The sequence below is a fragment of the Salarias fasciatus genome, chromosome 8, assembly GCF_902148845.1.
Source record: "Salarias fasciatus chromosome 8, fSalaFa1.1, whole genome shotgun sequence".
NCBI lineage: Eukaryota > Metazoa > Chordata > Actinopteri > Blenniiformes > Blenniidae > Salarias > Salarias fasciatus.
This window is the reverse complement of record NC_043752.1, coordinates 14,575,235-14,600,246: the sequence shown is the minus strand read 5'-3', so window position 1 is coordinate 14,600,246 and position 25,012 is coordinate 14,575,235. Positions and strand designations below refer to the sequence as shown.

Below are 25,012 nucleotides of genomic sequence, written 5' to 3'. Positions count from 1 at the left end.
CACATTTTGTCACATTACAACAACGGATAAATGTGCTTTTGGGGTTATTTTATGTGATCGGCCAAAATTATCCCAATTAGAATACATGGATGAATTAATTATCCTTTAACATGTCATGGTGCAACAATCCTCTCATGAATCGGCTGATCCCCAGGTGACTTCTTCAGGTTAATAGTTCCGTCTGGTTGACTGCAACACCGTGAATGCAGAATGAGGCCGATCAAACGCAATCATTTTTCTGCCAATCAGCCAAATTGATTATTTCGGGTGCAGGCGCATTATCCCAAATCTGACAGAAGCAGTTGTGTTTGTTTGAAAAGCTCTGTTTGGAACACAAACCACCCCTTCAAGATTTTAATCTATCGAATCAATTCTGCTTGGGCGCCAGGAGTCAATTTAAATCACATCCCTGCGTTGGATTCTGTAAACGGCTCCTTCACTTCTTGTGGCTGCTGAATATTTTTTGGGGGGAAAAGTGTGATAATGGGTTTTGTAGCTGCTATTCAAAAACTTCATTTCTTTCCGAGGCAAATATTCATACTGAGGCATATATAATCCCCTTCTAAAAACCCAGCCTTCCCTCCACACTGGAAGGCTCTAATTTTCCTGATTTATGCTCACAGATAAAACTGTTAAGTGGGGTGATCCGCCTGCTAAACTGCCTGAATCTGAAGCATTTTCAATTATGCAGCATATCAAGTTAAGGAAAAGGTTACTCAGGCTCTGTGTGCCACCCTACAAAAAAACGGGAGCAGTTAATGAGATTGTCCTAATTGACTGAGCAGGGAACAGGGGGGGGCGATACTGTCGAAAAACTCCCCTTTTAATCTGGTGTCAGGGACTCAAAACCTGCAAAATGTAAACGCACAACTGTGCAAACTAATGGAAACGAGTGTAAAACGTCGTTTTTCTCTCAAACAATGCGCCGAACTTAAATAAACCCTCAGCGCACATAATTCATTTTGGTGCTGCGGCGTAATGCACTTACGGCTGGAACGGGATAAAGTGCTGCTTGTCTTCGTCGTCCATTTTGCCCGTTATGATGTCGGTGACATCCATTACTGCGGGAAAAACAAAGAGAGAGAGGGCGGGTTAAAACATTCAGGAGGCCCACAGACGGGCTCCACCGTGAGCGAGGCGGAGATAGCTGCATGTTGAGGCCACATCCAGGAAGTTAATGCAGCCACGGACATTTCTTTGATGAGTTCTAATTAAAGCGGAGGCTCGACGATAATGGAAAACAAAGGAGATTTTTTTTGGGGGGGGGGGGGGGGGGGCACTGTGGTTAAATAAGGTAAAAAGCTAATGAAATAGCAGCGTGAGATTGTTTGTATAAGTGGAAATTAAATTTTTGGGGCCCTTACATGATCAAAGTTGCTCGCTGCTGCCCCGCCACCCCCCCCCCCCCAAAAAAATTAAGCAAACTTCAATAATCAGGGTTTCAATAAAAGCGTGTAAGGCTGAAATAATGATGATGTCTGAAGATGGGCCATCAGGAATCAGGCTGTCATTTACCTCCCCTTCGAGTGGCACTGGAAAAAGACCCTCAAAAGGGGGGGGGGGGGGGGGGGGGGGTGTAATTTTCTCTGCTGGATAAATGTGGGCAAAACGCCAATGTCATTAGTTTGCGATACCGAATGGCAGATTGCCAAGAGGAAAGAAATCAAACCGATTCTTCTTTTCATTTCAGGAGGATATTCCTGACTTTTGGCCAAACGTGTTTATTCACCCCGGCCAGGATTTTGGCTCAAAGCTTTTAGAACTCTTCAGAACAACAGGTCGTCTGTGTGTGTGTGTGTGTGTGTGTGTGTGTGTGTGTGTGTGTGTGTGTGTGTGTGTGCGTGTGCTTTACCCGCCACTCCGAACGGTCGTCTCAGCCCCGACGTCAGCTTCTTGGTGTTGTTGTCCCGCAGCTCCATGCGTCCCACCCTGACAATCTGACACACGAAGCTGATCTTCTCTCTCTTCAGATCTTCGCTGCCCAGGTCCTGAGGAAGGAAAAAGAGAAGATATGAAGAACTTCCACCTCCATCAGATTGCCCAGTCGGGCACCAAAGTGCTCAGGTGCTCGACAACAAACTGACTGATTAATAGCACTTTCAAAGGTGGAGACAAATTTGTGTTCGGAGCAAACTTTTTTTTTTTATACCACAAATTGCCTCTGCAACAACTGTGATTGTGTGTCCACGGATTCATTTCCTGTGGGCAATACCACCCCGAAGCCGGCAAAGTGCTCCCAGCGGGGGGGCGGGGGGGGGGGGGGGGGGGGGGGGGGGGGGCACACTGACCTTTCTGCCCTTGGGCTTCCATTAGATAGAGGTGACTGCCTCGGTAAATACATACGGAGAGCCGGGCTCTTTCTGAGAGAGCTTAACAAATACTGGCTCCGCAAACAGGCTCCCACATTCCTCATAACATGGCTGAATAAACAGCGAACTACAGGCGATTGCGCGCACGCACACACACACACACACACACACACACACACACACACACACACACACACAGCCAAGCACACTCACCGTGAAGACGGCCCGCAGATTATGAAGCTGGTCTATGTCTTTCACCAGACCCGAGCTTGACCATTTCACCAGGTAGTTTTCACTGAAAAAAACAAGTAGTGTGACTCATCGTTACAATGCGGACAGTTCCTCTTATTCACATTGAAGGGTCTGTTTCACGGCGAGTTCAGACTCTGGGATCAATTGCATGAGCTGCATCTGCTTGCTGCTTTCCTTCGAGCAGCAGAGGCTTAATTGCTAATCCAGAAGCGAATCCACATGGGAAACAGAACGCATGAGCGATGCTGGACGCAGAAGGAGCATTCCACAGCTCAGCGGCTCGACTTGTGATAATTTGCTGTCAAAATCCTGAAACAATGGCAAATCCCCAAGCAGCGGGCTCCGCTTGTTTCTGGTCACATTTTCTCATGCACGTGTTGTGAGCAGGAGGGATCGCTTTACCTGATGAACTTGGATTCCACTGGGTCGTACAGCGACATGAGCACTTCCGCATCCTCGCCGATCTTACACACCACATTTTTGAGCGTCACGAAGAGGGCGAACGCCGGCGTGGAGGCAAACTTTGCTTGCCTGGTCAGATCGATGTTCTGCTTCTGCGACTGTCGGAGAAACAGAGGACTCGCAGTGAATGTCGGGTATGCCCGGACACCTCTCTGTCACATGCAGACGGGACGGAGGCCTCTGCAGTTTGAACAACCTGATCTATAAACAGAAGCAGAGCATGAGAAAAAAGGAACTGGACATTGGTGCGTCTTTCAAATTGCATTTCAGATTAGCATGTATCAACCGCTGGCCTTCAGTTATAATGTGCTTTACACTAAACAAAAGGCTGAGATCAGTGGATTTAGAGACTGATCTTCAGGGCAGCCTTGACACTAAAAGAACGTATTGCGCGATTCCCTGGACGCCCTTCAAAAAGTATGCCGGGGCCGCGTCATTAATATTTATCATGTTGACCTGGACACCTCCTTATCGCCCATGCATATGCAATAAAGGCCCCTGAAAGAAAAGGTCGCACAAGATGAGTGCACATAACTGCAGGGCATTTAGCGCCCGGCAATCACTACACACTGCCAGCTGACATTCAGGTCCAGAAAGCCACTGGTACATCAAGGAAAATAGATTGGCTATCTGGCCGAGTTCCTGACTCCACGAGGAAGCAATCAGGCGTCTTTGTGTACCTGGACCGAACAGCGAACCTGAAGTCCTCGGACTGAATTTAATAAATCAGCTGGAGGCAGGACCGGAGCCTTTTTGGTGAGAGTACCTTCTCCTCCTGGATGCGGTCCTCGATTTGCTTCGAGGCTGCTTCGTGGGCTCGGAACAGGCTGATGGTGCTGGTGAGCTCCGGGTCCAGGATGTTGCCGTCTTTGTCTCTGACCACCAGGTCTAGATCCAAGTACCTTGCAGAAAAGCACAGTCTGGTTAACAAGATCTAAAAAGTCCCAGCACCACGTGCTTTTGCTCGCTTTGTTTAGCTCTTTCTGCCACGAAGAATTCAGCAAACACAGCAGCAACACTCAATCTATTTCATCAGCTCATCACTCGATGTTCCCGAAAGCCATTTCGCCACCTGGTCCAAAGGTTTAAAGTTTCATCACGGGAGCAAAAAGGAGCTTCGCGATTTTCATTTTCCACCGATTTTCTCGGCCCACTGCAGACACAGCCAGACCTGTCATTTCATGATGGAATACGGTACAGTGTGCTGCAGCTAAGTAACACCAGTTTGTTCTCAAGCTTAAGTGATGGCCTGTCATTTCCCACTGACTGACACTGCTGCTCTGTTCCAACACCGGTAATTTTTCCCTGATAGCTTTGCGGATGAAGGGATTTAACCCATAGGAAGCTAAAGACGAAGGCGAAGGCACTCCAGACGCCAGATCCTCACTTGTTGCCGTAGTCTATCTTGGAGGTGACTTTCTGCTTGAGCTCGGTGAGCTCGTCCTGCGGGAGCGTGCCGGACAGAATCTGCGAGCGCCACTCGATCAGGTCGTAGATCATGTCGCGGACGCAGTTGAACATCTCGCGCTTGTCCCCCTGTCAGAAAGAACAGAAGATTGTTATGCTGATAATCAATTTTTTCATGTTTTTTTAAAAAAAAAATAAGAATCTGCAATTTACTGACGGCAGGTCGGCTCACCACATATAAGTCCCTCCATATCGTGGCCCACTCCCGCAGCGTGGTGGTCACCTCCTGAACCAGAGGCAGCTCGGTGGGAATGACCGTCTCCTTTTGCCTGCGGCGACAGGGAGGAAATTTAATGCAGCGATCCTGCATCCTATCTGTCTGCTCCTTCTCCCACTGAGACGGGGAGCAGGGTCACAGATGGAAAAGCTCAGAGGATAACACACTCCGGTTCATCCAAAACTATCATGAACAACTCATATGATGCTTGTAACAAAATATAAATTATATCTTTGTTAAAACCCAAATAGATGCAGTGCTTTACAAAATCTGCCTGTCTAGAATGACTTTGAGGCTTGTGCTTGTTCTGTTGTTGCGCTGGTGAAATGAGAGAAGACAGATCAAAACAAAACAGTGCCACAAGTTGTGCCACTACAAAAACACATGTCACATCACATCACGCAGAGGCCTTCCTGCTGGAACAGGCTCCGAGGGCGGCGGCAGCGGCGGCGCGCATCGTGCGCTCTGTGGCGCCGGCGAGCTCGTCAGCCGGTCAGAAAATAAGTTTAGTTCTCACATGCAAATGAAACACAACGGGGTGACAAAAAAAAAAAAAGAAAGAAAGAAAGAAAGAAATCCCATCATGTGCACAATGCAAATTCCAAAACAGATGAGACACTGAAACCATTTCTCATCGTATGTTTCGGCGCTGATGGCATTAATCCATCAGAGAGGCAGGCGAGGCCTCTCCTCCCTCTCCTGTCAAGTCTGCACAACATTTAAACTCTTTGTTTACTGATGGAGAGGGCAGAATTTCTCACTCCTTCGTGATGCAGCTTTGACTCTCATTTCTGGCCTTTATAATTTTACAAATAAGATATTTTCTGCAATTTTACATGATTATTGGATGCGAACTGTGGCCGACTGGTGAACCGAGTACTAACCCGCTGCCCTCGACTGTGGCTTCTTTCAGGTGTATGTAGCAAGCAGGAAAAATGCCCTGGAAGAGAAAGAAAGCAAAACACACTCGCTGTTCAGCTGGAAATCTGAAGAGAAATGTGAAGGATCCATATTTAGATGAATGAAATCTTGCCGTGTGTCTCACCTTTTTGGATTTCCTCCGCAACCTGTGACCTCTGTACCAGTCTAAAGAAGACAGAAACTCAAATTATGTCCCCCAACAAAACACAGTCGATCGATAAGCCCATTTTCAAAATGACGACTGCCACTTTAAGGAGAAACCAACACTGTCAAAATAAACACGCCTTTCATAACAATGGGGTCAGAGGTCACCGCCTCCTGCATTTACACAATCATCATTAGTGCAAACATATTTTCTTGCTAAACAACTAAAGAGAAGGTGGTGTTTAACTCCGGCCTTGATCGTGTTCTGTTCTCACCTTCGTGGGTCTCAAGTATGTGCACGGTGTCTCCGATCTGCAGCGACAGCTCCTCCTCTCCCCGGGCGTCGTAGTTATAGATCGCTGGAGAAGAGAAGAGACGAGAGAGAGGACAATATAAGACGAAAAGATATTACGGGAGGAGGGAAGAGGCAATAAGGCGTTCGGCCTCCCTCGTGGCGCTAATTGTGTGCCATTGCAATGTGTGGCAGAGGCGTCACGCGCACGCAAGATGTCCGCCCACGCAGCCTGACACGGCGGCGCTCGGGTTTAGCACCATCAGCGCTGCAATATCAACACGATTCGACCGCCTACTGGAGAGAAACCAATAACGTTGGGTAACGCCGAAACAACAATAACGGCGCCGATAAACAGATTAGTTTAAGAGGAGACAGATGGTGATGGTGAAACACTTGTAGCGAAGCACATTTTCATCAAGACAGGAAGCGTCGGTTCGGCGTTCCAGTTTACAAAAGCATATATCTGTCTGTTTTAGCATCGAATGAAAGTCGGCTGGAAATTGGTTGTGAAGCTTCCAGCTGCAGTGCATCATTCGCTGATCTGGAATCAAACAAACACATCAACCAGAAATGGAATATTTTATCTTTTGAGTAAAAAAAAAAAAATCTCAGTTCAGCGAGAGAGAAAGTTCTGAAAAACCTAATGATTCCCCTCAAAACAAGCTGTGTGTCTGTATGAAGTTTGCATGTTTTCTCTGACCTTTGTCCCATTTTTTTCTCCCACAATCCAGTGATCGTGATTGATGAGGTAATTGACGCCTTGAAATAGACTGGAGTGTGTGGGTAGATGGTTGTGCATCTCTGTTTTAGCCCAACAATATACTGGCAACCTTTTCCAAGAGTTACAATAAAAATCTGAGACCTCTTACAAAACAGAGAAAACGATTGCAATGACGTGAGTCCCGCTGGTGAAAAGAAACGACAATCAATAATTGAGACTACTTAAAAGACACTGTTTTCCCCACAAGAGTCTGTGTGCTCTCGCTGCTGAAGATCAGCCAATACAATCCAGCCTATTCTTCTCTGATTCAACAGACACTGACTCAACAGCCAACAAACCAGGCATCTGTTGTCAGAGCTCTATCAACATGTCATGGTCATATAATAAAAAGACAATACAGTCGTGACGGGCAGCGCTCAGCTTGTCAGCAGCAATGTTTTTTAAGGAACACATAACATAGTGACGGATATACCAACAAAAAAGGGAGGGAGAAATGACCCGTGTGTGTCGATTCCCCGGCTTCCAGTGGTGAGTGACTGCTTAATTAAAAAAAAAAAAAAAAAACAGCCTCTCTGCAGGCGCTGGAGCTTTCCCAGCATGCTGATGGGACGGCGTGCGATTCAAACCACTTTCTCCCACAAACACCTGACTGCACTCGAGGGGAAGGTGGCAGGGCTCGATATTCATATCACAGTATTTTCTCTCATATTGGCAAAATATGATATGAAGTCAATACATCTTTTTTTTTTTCCCCCTCAATAAAGTTTTTACCACAAAAGCAATTTGGGCCGACGTCACTGACAAACTGCAACACAGGCAGTTTTATCAACCGCCAGCTGCACTAAATGAAGTTTGAATTCTCTGGAAAAATGGTGAAAAAAGTGGCATGCATTAAAAAAAATGTGTTTTTAGGTTTTATACCAGCTGCAGAAGGGGTCAGTCCAGTGAAACGACAGCACAATTATTCACAAACATCCACAAATCCAAATGTTTCACAGCAAATAAATAGAATACGTGCCAATACGTGCACTACTGAAGGATCCAATGGGGAAACGCAGCAAATCTTAACCTAATATTTCAACACTAAAAGCTTTATCGATATAAAGAACACTGGATTTTTCAATGTTGAATTTTAGGAAAACAATGATATATCGTTAATCAGAGAATTTTTTTTTTTTTTTTTGCACCGTTTCTCAGCTTCTTTGCAGCTGGATTCAGTAATTCAAGACAATACTGATGAACTGCAGTTTGTCTTTTAGCTATGAAGCTGATTTACACCACAAGGTCTCTGTCCTTCATCCTCCTGCTACCCAGACGTGCAGTGATCAATAAAATCACAAGGAGTCATCTCCGATTGGCTGATTGCTCCTGGATTCTGCCGTCTGGCCAAATACTGTGAAAAGATGACAAATAATTCGAAGGCTCCATCTGAGATATTTGTATATTGATAGTGAATGTATTGTGCATGCAGTCATTGAATTAATCAATTATTTCCACAGTTCAGTGTCTCAATCTGCATTCTGAAAATGTCAATAGTAAATGCCTTTTATTAGAAAGCCAATATTCATTTTAAAAAAAAGGAAAAACTCCTGGCAGATGAATGTCGTGCGCCAATTTTCTTGATTTTCCAAAGACCATTTGGAGTTATAGTAAGCTCATTGAATGAAAATTCATCTCAGCTAAAACGTCTTGGTGCTAAACTTGGCACAAAGGCGAGATGTTGGCAAGAAGATCGAGTCCAATTCACATAAGCTCAGCTGCTCATCCCCGAAATGCAACAAAAGCAAATAATCAAGCTTTAGAATTTTATAAGACTGACTGTCAAGACGCATTTTTACAACCCAAAAAATTCTAAAAAAAAATTACTACATTATTTTTATAGTGACATATACAGGTGACGGTGGGTCATTCATTCAGGAAAACCATCAAACAATCTGTGGCCTTTCAATGATCATCCGTATTTACAGTTTACAGTTTTCAGTTGTGCCACCGATGGGAGGCATTTTATCAGTTATTGGAGGGCAGGAAAAGGCATGTGTGGCCGTTTTCATTCATCCCCGTGTGGGTTTGTTGTTTGTGTGTAGGTGTGCCGGTATACATGTGCAGGTCCGCAGAGTTTTGTGATCCCGGGAACAATCGAGCGAGCCCGGCGAATCCACCAGAACACGAGCCACGGGCTGACAATGGAACAAAGGCCCCAGGAAATGAATTCAGCGGCACCACACTGAGCTACAAAAAGGTACCTACAGGGGCAGAAAGCAACAAAAACATCAAAAGGGAGGAGGGATTAATCTGTGTAAAGGCATCAGAGAGTAAGCCAGTCACTTTACAGCACAATGTACTGAATTAAACTATCACTAATTGCCCCCAGGAAAAGTCCAGAAGGCCATCAGCTGTGCGTCTGGAACTGGGTCACAGGTATAGCTGATTCAGCAAGCAACCAAACAAACAGCACTAATAGAAACTTAAAGCATCATTTTTTATTTTTTTTTCATCAGAAAGTGAAAGACTGCCCCTGTGATCCCTGCCAATGTTGAAAAGTGTCGCATCAAACAAATGGGAGCTCAGAGAGCCGGTAATATCCTCAGTGGGCAAGAGGTGCAATTACAAAACCAACACAAACGACACCCTGGGAAGACGCTGAGTAAATGACGGCCATCAACCAAAACTCCTGACGTGTGAGGCGATGATGGTGCAGTTCAACAGAGCAGCCAAAGTGATTCTCCTCACGTGGGGCGGGGGGGGGGGAGGCGAAATGACAGCTCTGATTACTCATAAACCTGTATTTGCATACTCAAGCAAACTGATGTCAATTAGGGAGCAGCGAGCGCGAGGAAAAAAAATCCATCAAAGGATGAAGACCAAAAGAATGAGGAAGTGGACCGTATTCTCCCTCGAGTGCGGCATGCAAATGATTTTCGGGAAGCGGGATAAACAGGAGCATCATTTGGCTGGGGCTCATTATCATACATAACCTCTTGCATAAGGCCGCGCTAACGGAGAGAGCATTATCATCATAGGAAACGAGTGAGGAATCAGATTACATACCTATCCACTTAGCCGGCGCACGTCGACGCCCTCTCCACAATTACAAGCAGCCTCATCTAAACACTGGACTGATTATAATTCTACACTTTGAGCTCGCTAATAACCCGCACTAATCCACGCCGAGTAAAACATATCATTACACTGTGCTGATGAAGGAGGGGTGGCGAAGAGGAGGAAAGAGAATTCACAGAGAGAAGCTCAGTGGAAAGAGACCGAGCCCTCTTGATGTTTTCTATCAAATCCCACGAGCTGGAAGTCCACAGAGAAAACCAGCCAGGAAATCCCACACTGCAGGCAATCCTCGAATATGTTTGTCTGGCTCCACATTCTAAATGTATTTTAACAACGGGTCATGAGACAAACAATCAGTCATAAAACCGGTATCGAAGAGAAGATCCAAAGTCCAACCATCAGGATTTTCACAGAGAGGAAGGTGAAAAGCCTGAAGCTGTTTTTTCTTCTTCTTGTGTTCGTCAAGATATAAACTGGGCAAACCTTGTTTCAACCAACAAAAATGTCAAAGTGTAAAACTGACAATTCATGGAAATAATGTATAGATATGCACATTTGGTAACACTTTACTTGAAGCCCCCTTGCATAACACATTATAAGTACATTCATAAAGCATTATAATGCCATTATAACATGTGTAGCTGTAGTTATAAACATTCATAGATGATCACAATGCCAGGACCAAACCCTAACCCTAACCCTAACCCTAACCCTAACCCTAACCTTAATCCTATGCTGTATACTGCTGTATAGTGAGTTATAAAGCATTGTGATCATGTATTAGTGTTTATAACTACTTATAATGTGTTATAAAGAGGGGCTTCAAGTAAAGTGTTACCGCACATTTTTCAAATCTTGGATGGAACAATGTGCAATCATAGATGAGAAAAATGTGTACAACAATTTTTCGCATTGCTGAATTCCAATACAGAGGACTTTAAACACACCCAGTGTTTTCCTGGCAGCAGGATTGAATAGAGGATGATTATTACACTCCAGCTACACTACAGGAGAGTCAGCTAATACATATTCTCACAGTCAGACCAAATAATGCTCTGGAGCGTACTTATGACTCTGAATGTGAAACCTAATTGAGGTGATGCGAATGTGGATTGATAGGCCTCTCGGAGGGTAACAGCATGAGGCGACACGACGACAATATAAAGCTGACGTCGCATGTTTAATGCATCTCAAGTTCAATTTATACAAACAGTTCTTTTAGTGAGAACTACGAGGTACGCCTCCTGAAAACTATCCTACACTTTATTATGTAACGCCATTTCTCATTTAGTCGAACACAATTTGATGTTATTTCAGTAATAGCGAAAACACAAAAACCCTTTAAAGGGCTGAAAGAGGCTCAGTGTCCGCGATTTTACATGCAAAACGTTTTCAAAATGAGCCTGCGGAACCTTGAATGCCTCAGACGACACGACTGGCATACAGAGCAAACGCAGCCTGACGTCGGCCCGGCGGAGGAGCTGCTGCAGGCGTTCACTCTGCTTCCCTGATCAGCCCTGATGGAGGCGGGACGGCGGACACTGAGGTGACAGGTTCTCTTCTGGGATTATTCAATGTCATGTTACAGCAACAAGGAGGGACGTCAGGCCTGTCGAGGAGGTGTAGGGCAGCAGGACGAGACGTTTGCACTGCATCTCCCTGAAGGAGACTCCCTTTACCCTCAGTAGAGGGAGGAGTTCAAAAGCATTTAATCATATTTAACGTATCAAACACGATGAACTCAGAATTCTACGACAATTTTAATTCTAGCTTTTGATATTGATGACTTAAAACCTCATCATTTTCTGTGTTTCTGTTTCCTTGTGAATGGACATCGTTTTCAAAACGTTGCCATGCAAATGGTGAACTTTTCTCGAGCTGAACATGGTTTGGACATGTGCTACTGGACAAAAGACGGCGATGTGGAGAAGGGAAAAGTTAGAATGAGATGAGGGCAAATAAAGAGTCTTAACCAGCTTCTGAGTTTTCCCGCATTTCTTTTCTTATTAATAAACTATCATAAAGGCGAACAAAAGTTGCACAACATACTCTTCCTTAATACTTTATTCTCCAGTGTGAAATGTCAAAAGACACGGGGGCAAAAAACCCAAATTTCCAAAACCCCAAGGAGTATGTTGTTTTGTCTGACCTAGTTTGCAAAAACTGAAGATATTCAATTTAAAATGGGAGGAATAAAAGTTTAATTCAGAAGTAGTTCTTTTGGGTGTAGAAGAATCACAGTTTCAACACGAGTGTCGGCAAAGTAAATCAGGAGAAAACTATCAGAATAAAGTCCTCCAGTTTACAAAACAACCAGGTTACACTGCAACACATCAGCAGACGAGACAAAAAGGGGAAACAAATGAAAAACGAACACACCGATAATGTTCAAAGCAAATAATCATTGTATTGTTTAAGTGAGTCTAATGATATTTCAAGGGCTGTAAAAATTACAGCTATCCACATTTGGCTTAATTATTATTTCTTTACTCTTGAGAAATGAAGATCTCTTCAAACACTGTAAAAGAAATGAAAGCCACTAAGTATGTTATTAGAAAAATACCGCAGCCGAGTCCTCGGGGATCTGCCTGAGATATTGCAATATACAAGTCAATGGCAGTGGAAGGAAGGCAATCACCTGGAGAGCACGTCTCCAACACTCACACTGAGAATTAGCCGTGGCAGCGAAAAGCTGGGGAAACGATTAATTTCAAGTTGGTCTCTAATAAGTTTTAATAAGAGGTTTAGAAATACAGAGGAAGCCTGATTATTCTAATTCAGAAAATGATATCAGGATTGTGAAACGGCAACAAAAATACTCTATTTCCCTTTAAACTAAATACTATGGTGTTTCAGCTTCATCTGCAGGGGGAAGTAATAATAATGATATTTTTAATTAACCTAAAATCGAGCAGTGACACAGATCTGTTCCTATTTCTATTCATAACTGGTGAGGCGAGATTTGCCTCCTCCTGGAACGAAGCAGGAAATGCCACTTGAGATATTACTGTATCACAATAGATGAGGCGCTTCCAGTAAGCCAGGAGGAAATTCTGATGCTTTTTACGACGACAGGAAGATTAACAATGAATTGTTTGAGAGGAGGAACGAGAGTAAGCAGAAAAGCTGTAAAACACAGAAGGCATTAGGAGAACGAGGTGGGCTTTCAGGCTTTCAGGCCTTCAGGACAGGAGTGAGGTGAAAGGCGGAGCAGGTGGAGAAAGCCGCTTTGTGCCAGATCGAGACGCCAGGAGCCGTAAATACCTTCTGGCAGAACTACCTGCCATGAGCCCGTCTCCAGCTCCAGCCTTGGGGTGCAATCTAACACGGGCCGATAACTCGGCTTCCAGCGCCTCCGCGGAGCCGAGTTACTCCTTTAATTGAAAATCATCTTTTCCAATACAACAGGGAGAGGGAGCAAAAAGCTGGGCTCATTACGGAGCGCCGAGCAAAGCCTAAAATCACCCTATTATTGTAGATGTGTGGAACAAGGTAATATATATTATAGTTTGAGTTTTTTTTTTTTTTAATCTGTCCACACCAATACACTGAAAAGATAAACCTGAACAGTTTACTAAAACCACACTCAGTCGCTGAGTGTCCTGTTGGAGGCTTTATCAGACAACTGCTGATGAGTGTATAATTACTTTTCAAATATTTGGACTAACTCTGCAATTGACTCAGCAAGTTTACTCTCAAGCCGCCTCGCTGGCACTCGGCCAGAAAGGAACGTGACTTTGTTTCACCGACGGGAGTGTGGCGGCGCTTGACCTTCGAGCAGGTGGCGTCTGCTGCGTCAAGCAGAGCAAGCGGAGCAGAGAATACGTGCGCTACACTACAGGAAGCGCCGCAGACCTCTTCTGCGTGCTGCTATTTATCGGCGAAAGGCCGAGGCTGCGCTCTCCTGAAGCAGAAGCTACACCTCAGAGCGGCGTGGCACCGGCGCACGAAAATGTCCTGAAGAAAAAGAAGAAGCTCCGAAGGAGAAGTGATGATGCTCGAAAGGGGCTCCCCACAGTAAACCGCTGCTTGTAGCTGCCAACGTCAAAATGTCAAACTGCTCTTAAAAGCCAGACGCCACAGGAGGAGCGCTGCAAATGCGGCACGCAGCAGAAGCACTAACTTCTAGCTCCGAATACACCGAGAAAAAAAGGGAAAAAAAAAATCACCTTGAATGTTATTAAAACTCTTGGAACTTTAGATCAGGCAACTCCTCCGCAACGCCGTGTGATAATTTGCTGGAATGGATGAATGCAATTAACTTGCGGCGCCATCCACTGCACCTCCGTGTCAGCCGGGGCAACTGGTTTGGCGACCCAGAGAAAACAAAGACCCGGCATTTTCATCATGGCCTTCACAATGTAAGGTGTAGGAATTAAATCTGCTCTCGCTCTGATTGCTAATTACGTGCACTTTTAAGAGGGCACGCACGTGAATTAGTAGCCACTCTCAAGATCCCCATTTGGCCTTTGCAAATGATGTGCTTGATACTTGTTGACGCACTCCACACACACGCAGGTTCTCAGAAACAGTCGGCTTTTTGCAGGAGTTGTATTTTTAGCGTTGCTTTTCATGTTACCGCGCTTGCAGAGCCTCATTTATTTGTTTACTCTCAGTCGCCCATTGGTTCCAATGCTGCGCAAAGTTTATGCTTGTGGTTTCACAAATGACTAAGCCATTGGTTTCACTAGGGGGGGGGGGGGTGCTGCATTCTCCTGCAGCACGGCCGCTCTGTTAGTCAATCGGGAGTTTCATTTCCGATTGACCGGGCGTACATTTAATACATGCACAGCTTTAATCATGCTGCAGATTTATTTCAACTGAATAAAACTTAAAAGTCTAAAAGAACTTGTTAAACAAAATGCAAACCTTTGTTGTGTTTTCACTGTTGTTCACCAGCAATGGCACACAGCGAGTCTTTGAAACAAACTTTTCAAAAGGATTCTCCATCTAAACAAGGAATACTTTTCTGAAACGTGCACAATGGCTGTAATCAATAGCAATTTGTCACATGCATGAGTAGATCAACAATAACAATAGTGGATCAGAGGAATGTTTGTGCTTCTAACTGCTTTGAATTTACATTTAGTACCATTTAAAAGCAGCATCATCTTCATCAGTGAAGACACATTTCTAACATAATGTCAAATACTGACTGGATTGAATGGCACTCCTCCAGCCTGCCAGTAAAGGGTTTTTTAGGCAATTTAGCAAGTTAGTGACACAGCACTGAATGATATTTACCTAGACAGAGCTACGACTCTCAGGGTGTTTTCACACCAGGACAGTCCGAGGACTCGTTTCGACTGAGGAAGGACGGCCAAAATGTTCACACCTTCCTCTGGTTTTGTTTCGCACTACACTTGGGGCCAAACCGCCAGGACAATGTCACGCAATCGCAACAGCTGCACTTCTGCAGCACCATCACCCAAAGCAAACACTGACCACAGGAAAAAAAACGCATGACAAAGTAGAAACCTGGCTCATTAAGCACATCGAAATAGCACGAACCTTAGATTTCATTAGTGAAGCATTAGTGCCCAACACAAAGGTTTTATAGTGTGGAGCATTTTAATTACACTATACCAACATTAGTGTCCATAAGAAGGCTTTAGGTTTTAAAGTTCAAGTAGAAAATGTCCTGGCCAGATGAAAACTCACTTCGTTCTACTATGTTTTCACTTTTTAAATAGGAAAAGAGACTGAGGTGTCCACCGAAGCAAGGAGACGGCTTCATCTAAATCCCTAAAGGTCGACCACAGACTAGAGCTGCCACTCAGTGAAATCTAAAACTGCCTCCAGAGCCCACCCACATCTAAGCTGCAATGATCTGACTTTATCAAGTATTAGCTACACGCAGACACACACACACACACACACACACACACACACACACACACACACACACATAGGGAACACATGCACAAGCACAAAGGGCCATTTCATCAAATGCCAGCCATCGTGAAAAGCTGCCTCATGCTGCACCCAGCGATCCCAAGCCAGTCTGCGACCGCAATCAATGAGTGACACCTCCGTTACAAGTCCCCTAAACAACCCACGGGACATTTTAAAGGTGACAAACGCAACATTAATATGGACTTCAGCTGATATTAGTGTTGACATTTTTATAACCTGAATAGCCTCAGAAACTTTGAGTCCCTGTGAGATCTGCATCGAATGAATCTGCACATCTGGGATTAGAGGACTCAGAAGCAATATGGTACAGTGAACTCAACTCAACCCGGAGGAAGTACGCTCCGGCGCGCGAGCGGCCTGCATGTTGGCACAACTTCCAGTTATCTGAAAGTTATGCATGCACCTGGAGTCACGCCTGCCAACAGCGAGCGTCTGCCTCCTGCAGCCTCTGGAAAAGTGAGAGTTTCCAGAGAGAGAGTGTTTTTAGCCGTGACCCACTGAAAACGGACGGGTCTCCCGGTGTCAGTTCACCCGCTGGCTGCCAGACACATCCTCGGCTCAGCAGTCCGTTAGAATAAAGCCTTGACAAGAGTGGTCAGCTAAATGTTAAGACCGCAAAGCCGGTGTTGATCCTGTAGCTGTAACTCCAGGACATTGAATTTTGATCCCAAAACCAGCAACGAGTTTGTTTAATCTGTCTTAATATTAGTGATACTACAAGAAAACCTACATGTTCTTAGAAAACTGAGACAAAACATGAAACGTGAACCAGCATCGACCTCAGCGACAGACAGCAGTAAATCAACCAGGACTGTTCAAGGTGTTTTACAGCAGCGCGAGGCCAGTTTATTTGAAACAAAGGCCACCTCTGTAAACACGGCAGCTAATATAATTCCATGAAATAGCATATTAACTGCCGCTGAGGAAGAGCAGAACGAAATCTCCTCTTGCCGTCTGATATTAGTCGGGTCACTTTCTTAAGATCAAACTGATAACATGGCAAGATCAATCTAAATTCATGTCCTTAACTAAATAATAATATTGAGGGGTCACAGTGGAGAGATACATTTATTATTTTACATATTAGCACTCAGAGTGGGTCATCCTCCAGTACACCAGTTGCTGGTTCAATCCTCCATCTATTGTCCACATGTCAATGTGTCCTTGAGTAAGACGCTAGATTTTAAATTAAATTAATTTCTCTTCTATAATTCATGGGGTTGGGTTGAGTTGGGTTCCGCCTGGTTTTCTGCTACCGGTGATTAGTTTATGTTTGGTCTCAGTGCTGGAAAGTCAGAACAGCAGACCACAGAAACAATCCTGCGGATGGATTCTTATAAAGTCACTTACCGCGGAGGGCAAAGTAACGGCCCGCCTGATACAGTAGGACAGCCTAAACATGATTATATTATGGTTTTAACCAGCAGAGTCTAAATTATGTAACAGCGCATGTCTACATGGGCGACCTTTGTTTCGCATTGACGTGTCACACACCATTAACCATCTGTCAAAGCAGCCCGAGCAGCACAGCAGGACTCGTTGCAGACAAAGCGCAGGCTGCTTGGCATGCCTGCGATCAATACTGAGGGGCACAGGCCTGTCGGAGCAGGAGAGTAAAAAGGATCAACCCACACATGATCTGAGATCTGTGCTTTCATGTCCGTTCCTCCCGGAGTCCTTTAAGACGGCAACATGGTGTCACGTCGGTGTGAAGCTTCGCACTTCGATGTGTCAACTCCAACTACGGCGGCGCTCCGTAAAGCTAAATCATGTCACCGTGCACCATCATCACCTGAGGCAGCCAATCAAGCTTGAAGTTATTGAGCAAGCGGGGATCCTTTTATCAGCTGAGCTGAGGGAAGTGAAATTCTCCCTTTCAGTGAGACGGCACGCCGCCACTGAACCCAAGGAAAGATTTGCACAGATTACAATAGATCTGATTTTTTTTTTTTTTTTGCACGCTGTGATGCAGAAAGATGTATGACAACAAACACACCGACGAATGCTTTCCGCAGCACCAGCCTTGTCCAGATGCTGGAGTATAAGCGGAAACAGCTGAGTCTATGAAAGAAAAAGTTCTTTAAAAGGCTAAAAATGGTGATTACACAGGACGCTGACTCACTCCTGACTCATACCGTTTAATTTTAGCAGTCACTTGGTTTACTAGCTCTATTCTGCTTCATACAGACGTGAAGATTCAACCTTCAGCGTTCAAATCTATTCCGGTACACTATATTTAGTCAGGCCAGATCAAAGCTGAACTGCATAAACACATGGTTAACCTGTGCAGATTCGCACATTGTCAAGCCGCCTAACTCAACCTTTCCCATGACAGCGATGCATGAAACAAGACGTCAGGGCGCTCCGGCTTTGTCTCAGCGGTGAGTCAAGATGGAATAGCGTGGAACTACTTAGCAATGCACTGATTAAATAGGCCAGCTGTCATTTGTCTCCGCCGCCACCTCGCAGCAAGCCGTGGGGAGCCGTACTATTAGAACTGCCTCGCCAGGCAGCGTGTCCCATAGTTAATATATGAATCCCATTCAGAGTGAACAATAGCAAAGTCATTCTGACCTCTATGCAGAGGATAAGATCATGTCCAACATTCTGTTTGAGCGCAATAATATCAAAAGAGGTCTGAGAAGATTTAAAGAAAAAAAAATATGAATAAACATCAACATTACCCCAAGTGGAGAAAATTAACAACACTAATCTGAAGTACAAGTCACAGTATGACAATAATCACATAAATTTATGTGGAAGTGGTTGACAAAAAAACAAATAATCCAACACTGAGACACCCACACTCATAAAACTGGAATTCACAGAGTTAGTTTAGCATTCAGACTGCAGGTGATCACACGGGGAGATTGCACATTCCTCGCAGTTAAATGAAAACACCAGTTAATACAGATCACTGCAAATGTATTGGTCACCGCACAGAACAAGGATGTGGGAAGAAAAAAATAACTTTCACAATACAAAGTGTTGCATTGTGTGCAGTGGTGGGAATCATTCCTGATCTCCTCTGCTCGTTTCCCCAAATATGCAGTGTTATCTCCTCAATTCAAGAACCCAAAAAGTATTTATCAGTGATTTCTCAAAACAATTCCACAACTTATTAACTGGAACTGAACTGTGTGCAATCTATTTTTGGTTTATCACTGTCAGGTGTAAGAAATGTTAAAAGGTTGGTATTAAAGAGTCTTATAATAAGACATGAAAGGATTAATTTAACATTAGAATAGTTTGTTTACACCAATCGTAGCGGCTTCACAGTCAAGTAAACTTCCTTAAAGCAACAACCACAACTTTGCTCATTTATGCAGATGATACCTTAAAGTCAAATCCTGTTGAAAACTTAAAATGCCAGCTTCATGTCTACTTCCTTACACCTTGAACACAGGCGAAAAAGCAGGTACTTTCATTTAAATGTATTTTTTAATTTATTTAAATTAATAAATATATGGATTTTAAACTTTAAAAATTGATGTTAAATATCAGAATTTATGGCGAGCATATCTTGCCAGAGAGTATCGCTTTTCTGATTGGGCCCCAAAAAGAGAAGCATGTCTGAAAAGCAACCAAAACAGCTGTTAATGTAACATGTTATTAAATGACAAAAGAAAACCACAATCCCTTATTGCACAGTAAATACACTCAGCTAGTGATATAAAAGCAGGGTAAAACACATAAAAACATATGGTTGGAATTTATGTAGCAACTGAGACTGTGTCTTAATCTGTTAGCTTGCTGTGCTTGTGGGTGGGAGTTTTTACTTGAGTGCAAAGTTTGGGGTTTTACAAATGGCCTGGGGGCTGAGGGAGGAGTTCAATGTGTCCCTCACTACTAACCTGCTCTATTTATTGAAGGTTGTCAGTCCTGTAGGCTGGCACAGAGCCACAAGCAGATCAGATACAGTAATTCTACATAGATGGTTTTAAAGATAAGCTGTTCCAGGAAGCAGCATTGGCCAAATGTCTTACTGTAACCTTAAATAAAAGGTTTTAACCAGTAATCTGGGGAATCCTTGGACAGATTATTCCACAATTCATCACTTGAGGTGGTATCAAGTTGTATTACCAAAAAACATCAACAGTAACAAAAAGGAAACGAATGACTGGATTTATCCGTTTGCTGGTTTGCTTTCGAGAACCACAACCTTCTGAAGTCGCTCTTAAAGAACAGAAACATCCCGATGAAAGAGAATTAATGAGACAACAGATGAAATTAGCATCAGAAAGTATTTCCGGATAATTCATCACAGAGCCGGGAGATAACTAAAACAACATTCCCCCCGGGCCGCGTTAAATCACTTTGGAGATATACTGGAACATCAAACCTGACGGATCCATTTAAAGTCTGCCAGGCAGGGTGGCACACCACTAGAAAAAGAGGTGTGTAATGAAATTATCCCACGGTCAAGTATTGATGACTGATCAGCCCTATTGCTCCTTCCAAATGCAAACTTTGGTGAAAGAATCGGATCGAGTCTCGCTCTCCAAATCTGAGTTGGTACTTGTTCCAGTATTTGACTGATGAGGCATTTGTCGACTGACGAGATCAGCTGAGGGAAATCTGGGAAAACAGGCCGCATTCTGAACATGCCACTGCAACTGATGAAGACATTGTTTAAAGGTGGAGGTCGAGCTGAAGCCTCGGGGAGTTGGTTATACTCTGAAACAATGTAGAAAAAGAAAAGAAAAAAAAAAAGGCAATAACGTCTGTGGCCTCTGGTGATGATTTCAGAGGCATTATGAACATCACTTTCCAAAAAATCAAGTCAAGGTAGTCACACACTCGGGGACCAAACCGTACAACACTCTGTGATGTCTGCATGCAAACCATGGGAAAGAATAAAAGCTGCTGCAGCAAAGAAGCAGAGGGGAAAATATGGCAGCACACGTAAGAGCCCTGCAATTAACATTTTGCTGAAGTGGGGGAAGAGAAATATGAGCAAAGAATACTTAAAGTATTGAGAGTTATGTTGAAGAGCGGCATCAAATTTTAAACACGTTGCAAGAAACAAAAAAAAAAAACCCTCTCCACCAGGAAAGTGGATGTCTCAGCCTCCAGCAGTAAAATGAGAATAAAAGAAAGCATCCAGTGTTTTAGAGCGACATAAAATTGAAACTGGGATGTGCTTGAAAATGGTAAATGTACCTGTTTGCATTTCACGAGCAAGGAATAGTTCGTAAAGTTTGCCTTATTGCAGCTGCAACGGGCCAAACAAGTAAAAGCACCAAACGTGCATTTCACACGGGTAGCGGAGATTTAAAGGTGAGCTGCTAAAACATAGAATTACTTAATGATCGCTGTTTTCAGTGACGCGGAGGATCACAATCTATTAGCCAACTATTTTAACCATAGTTTGGTGGCTGAAGCTGCTTCACTGTGGATACTTTACAACCACGTGGCTCTCTTATGGTTTGATGGTAAATTATCAGACCAGTCTGTTGATTAAGATGAAAAAATCTGATTGATTATTGCGTCTAGTTCCTGTTTATCACAGGGAAAACCCTCCATAACCATTACGCCTGATAGCTTATCTCTATAGTTTGTTGGAGTTTAACATGTTTCTATGTGTGTGCTCATTGCGCATTTAAACTGCTGTTTCATTGAGTTTAAAATAAATAAAAGATTATATTAATAAATGGCCTAACTATAACTCAACTAAATAGGGGCGCTGCTTGAAGCTTATAAGCTTGGGAAAACTTGAAACAACTTTTCTAATAAAAACCAACAAAGAAGCATGCACAAAGAGGGCAAAACAATAGATTTCCATGGATTTTTTTTTCTGCTATTGGTTATTACATTGATATGAATTTATTACGGTTACCATTTTCAATATTTCTTCAAGACAGATACACTGCAAAAGCCTACTCCCACCGATACTGGAATATAAATCCAGTAGTGGGATAACAAAGCCATTAATAATCACTGCTATACTCCATGTGAGAAGACAGTCGCATTTATTATTAATACTGCTGTGAAAAGACTGAGGAGGCACATTTCTCACATACACTAATAAAGCCACGGGGCCATTATGAGAGCTGTAAATGGCATGACAAAAGTTTTTTGCAGGAACAGAAATAGGTCCGCGGCGAGCGCTCGCAGAGTGCGGGGTCTCGCAGAGTGCTCATTAGCACAACTTGGTCAACGCATGAAGTATTAAAAGTGCGATCGCCGTGCACCACACCGATCCTGCGCAGCAGCGATGTGGCAGCTTGCTTCTTGTTCTCCTAATGACTCATCCGCTCCTGCATTCACGGAGGCCTGCGAGAATTCTCATCACGAACCTTCATAATCAACGTCTCACGGATATTTAAGTCTACAGAGACAATCATTAGGATTTGGACTGTATACTTCTCACACACACTCACACATTTACGCCGAACTCACTGCATATGCATAAAACAACCCCGGGCCCGTACAGCAGGGCTGAAAACAACTCATTTAGAGGAGCTGGAGGCTGACATGCCAATCAAAGCTTTGGTGTAACCTGCTCAACATCCATCAGTCATCCACACTCTCCATGCAGCTGCAAGCGGCACAGTGCCACTAATGGATGCAGCTCAGGGGAGCTCAGTAAGCATGTGGCGGTGCACATTGCAAACATTAGGAGGAAAAAAAAAAAAAAAACAGAACTCATTGCAATGGCTCAGAGGGAAAACACATGTAATTGGCTGTGAGGCTGACGTAACAGTGTACCGAGTAATCCCAGGGATCCCAAGAGTGATTGCCTCCATCACACTCTTATTTCGTGTGAAAGTATTCGACCATGGTTGTAATTCAGTCCCTTCAAAATGCAACAAATCATCCGACTCCTGCACTTTGAACGCAGCCCACGTCGCCTTGAATCAAGTTCAGCCATTCACACACGCACACACACCGTAAGGTGCTCAATCCATCAGGATGGATTTCGGTGGTGGAGATGAGGAATCGAACCTGCAACATTCCGATTGAGAGATGAGCGCTCTACCGCTTGATCCATAGCATGGATATTTTCCCCTCATCTATCTTTTGTACCAGTTCGGACTGTACAGTGCATTAAACAGATTATGTCACAAATATAAAGGACATGTATCATGATAGACAGGCAGATAAGCAATGCATAATGAATAGCACCAAAGGGCTGGCCAATAAATCAACCTGTTTTATTTTTCTTATTGTATGCGTCCAAATGTAATTTCTTTCTCTCAGAATAAATATATATACAAATGGACATTGACCTGCTCACAATGGGAAATAGAAACTATTCTGTATCAACAAAAGTTATAAAAAATGAGGTTTATGTCTGCTCTGCAGTGAGACTGGAATAAATGTCGATACTTTATTTGTTTTGAGTTTTTTTTTCCTGAATGGAGCTCGTCCACACAATCCAGATATTTGTTGTGAGAGTCATCGTGAGAGTCCCCGCAGGAGAAAGTGGGATCTGAACCGGGAAACACTGATCTCGGGCCAGATTTCAGCCTTTCAGGAAGTCACGTACGAAACAAACAAACAAACAAACAAGAGACGGAGCGGTAAAAACACACAAACCCGACTGTAAAAAGTTGAGCTTAAAGCTATAAGCTGGTTACTTTGGAGCGGAGGCCCCACAACACAGGAAACAGCGCTGAGACTAGGCGCGCCTCTAACAATTCCCAATCCACACACACACACACTCACTCACACACACACACTCCTCTTCCTCACAAAAGACACACAATCCGTGTTTTGCATCTCATGCAAAACTCACTGACAAATCCCCGATTTGTCCTATTTGCATCCCCGACTCCTGTTTTAGGCGGAGATGTCCCGCCAGGAAGGCTTTCTAATCACTATTCCTCTCTAACTTGAGCAATCCGAGCTAGGGCGAGCTAACGATGGAGCATGCAACTTTTCTTACGCACCGACTCCATACTTCTCCTTCTTGGTGGGCACCCAGCGAGACATGGTCCGTGTCGGGGCTTCCCCGAGGCGTCGTCCTGCCCGCTGGAAGAGAGTCCGGACGTGGCCTCCGCTCGGCGAGAGCACTTTTTGGTCAGTTTTCTCTCAGCTTTGGGGAGCTTCCCTGAGCAGCCATTTTCCACCAGTGACAGGACGCTCCGCAAGGGGGAGGAAGGGAACACACACTCTCTCACATACACACACTCACACACAACTTTTTCAGTCTGTAGGGCGTCCAGGCTACAAACTGCAGCGCCCCGACAGACCTGAGCCGCTGTTTACAGCCGGGCTCAAACTTCAAATTCAGACTCTGAAAGGAGAAAAAAGCCGCTTCACCGCTATGGGGCAGTTGGTGCGTTCAAGTGCTGTATGAAAAATCAGGTTCAAATCAACTTCCTTGGAGCTTTTCTGTGCTGAGTTTGCATGTTCTCCCCTCCTTAACTGCTCCCTTCAATCTAGTTTCTTTCTTTTTTAAAGTCTTGAACTTATTTTAACATTTCTGATCTGCCAAAGAAATTGCCAACTCTATATGCTGTGCTTGATAATTTATTTAAACATAGAAACTGAATGAAAAGGTGCTAAAGCAGTACTTTTACCCTACAATGAGAATAATTTCAATAATGTAGCACTTCGGTTTCACTAAAGTATAAAAGTTCAATACTTCTTATTGCTACTTCCTTCAAAAGCCAAAACCCCTTTTAAAATAATGAAACTACTTTTAATTCAGTGAGTGTGATTTATCTTGGCAAATATTCTATTTAACCTCACCACTGAAGCTTGTTAAACCATTAAGCAACTATGCATTTATAATAAGCACAAATAATGTTAATTATCCGAAAAAAAATAATTAAGTCACTTCTCTGGTTTTGTGTTGCAATTCAACCTTCCAATTACTGTTTACATTGTGATAATAATACTGTGGTTAGCTTATTAAAGTAGTACTGACAGTAAAAACACCAGGTTCTCTACTCTGAAGGGTCCTCTATGTGTGAAATGTGGATGTTTTTCCCTTGACTGTATGAGTTTCAGCTTTTTCCTCCATCCCTGAGACCTGCATACTGTGTTTGATCATTCTCACCTGACCCCTGACGTCCTTCTTGGACAGGCCGAAAAGATGGATTGATGGATTTGGACAGCTCATTAAGACATATGGAAGTTGTTGAGTCTTTCTAATGCATATACGACAGGGTTTGTTTTTGTTTGTTTTTTTAATTATAGGTGAAAAATTGAAAGTGTGTTTGGTTAAAAACTGATGATCTAATGACGGAATATATGAACTAAACAAAAAACAATGAATGGTTGAACACTCCCGATAG

General features: G+C 43.8%; 1 protein-coding gene across 3 annotated transcripts in view; it reads right to left on the bottom strand.

Moving 5' to 3' along the window:
* The window catches only part of dock1 (dedicator of cytokinesis 1), a 135,922-nt gene extending 112,048 nt beyond the window's left edge, over positions 1 to 23,874 (bottom strand). For 2 of the 3 annotated variants that reach the window (XM_030097503.1, XM_030097504.1), the window contains exons 1-11: positions 23,660 to 23,874; positions 6,048 to 6,131; positions 5,753 to 5,793; positions 5,592 to 5,647; positions 4,663 to 4,759; positions 4,411 to 4,559; positions 3,790 to 3,925; positions 2,964 to 3,121; positions 2,523 to 2,604; positions 1,853 to 1,988; positions 989 to 1,061 (exon numbers count right to left, since the gene is read on the bottom strand). In XM_030097503.1, the coding sequence (XP_029953363.1) occupies positions 989 to 1,061; positions 1,853 to 1,988; positions 2,523 to 2,604; positions 2,964 to 3,121; positions 3,790 to 3,925; positions 4,411 to 4,559; positions 4,663 to 4,759; positions 5,592 to 5,647; positions 5,753 to 5,793; positions 6,048 to 6,131; positions 23,660 to 23,702 (1,055 nt within the window). In that variant the 5' untranslated portion in view covers positions 23,703 to 23,874. The remainder of the gene's footprint in view (positions 1 to 988; positions 1,062 to 1,852; positions 1,989 to 2,522; positions 2,605 to 2,963; positions 3,122 to 3,789; positions 3,926 to 4,410; positions 4,560 to 4,662; positions 4,760 to 5,591; positions 5,648 to 5,752; positions 5,794 to 6,047; positions 6,132 to 23,659) is intronic. The other variant, XM_030097505.1, reaches the window with a different exon arrangement.
* Positions 23,875 to 25,012: the final 1,138 nt, after the last annotated feature.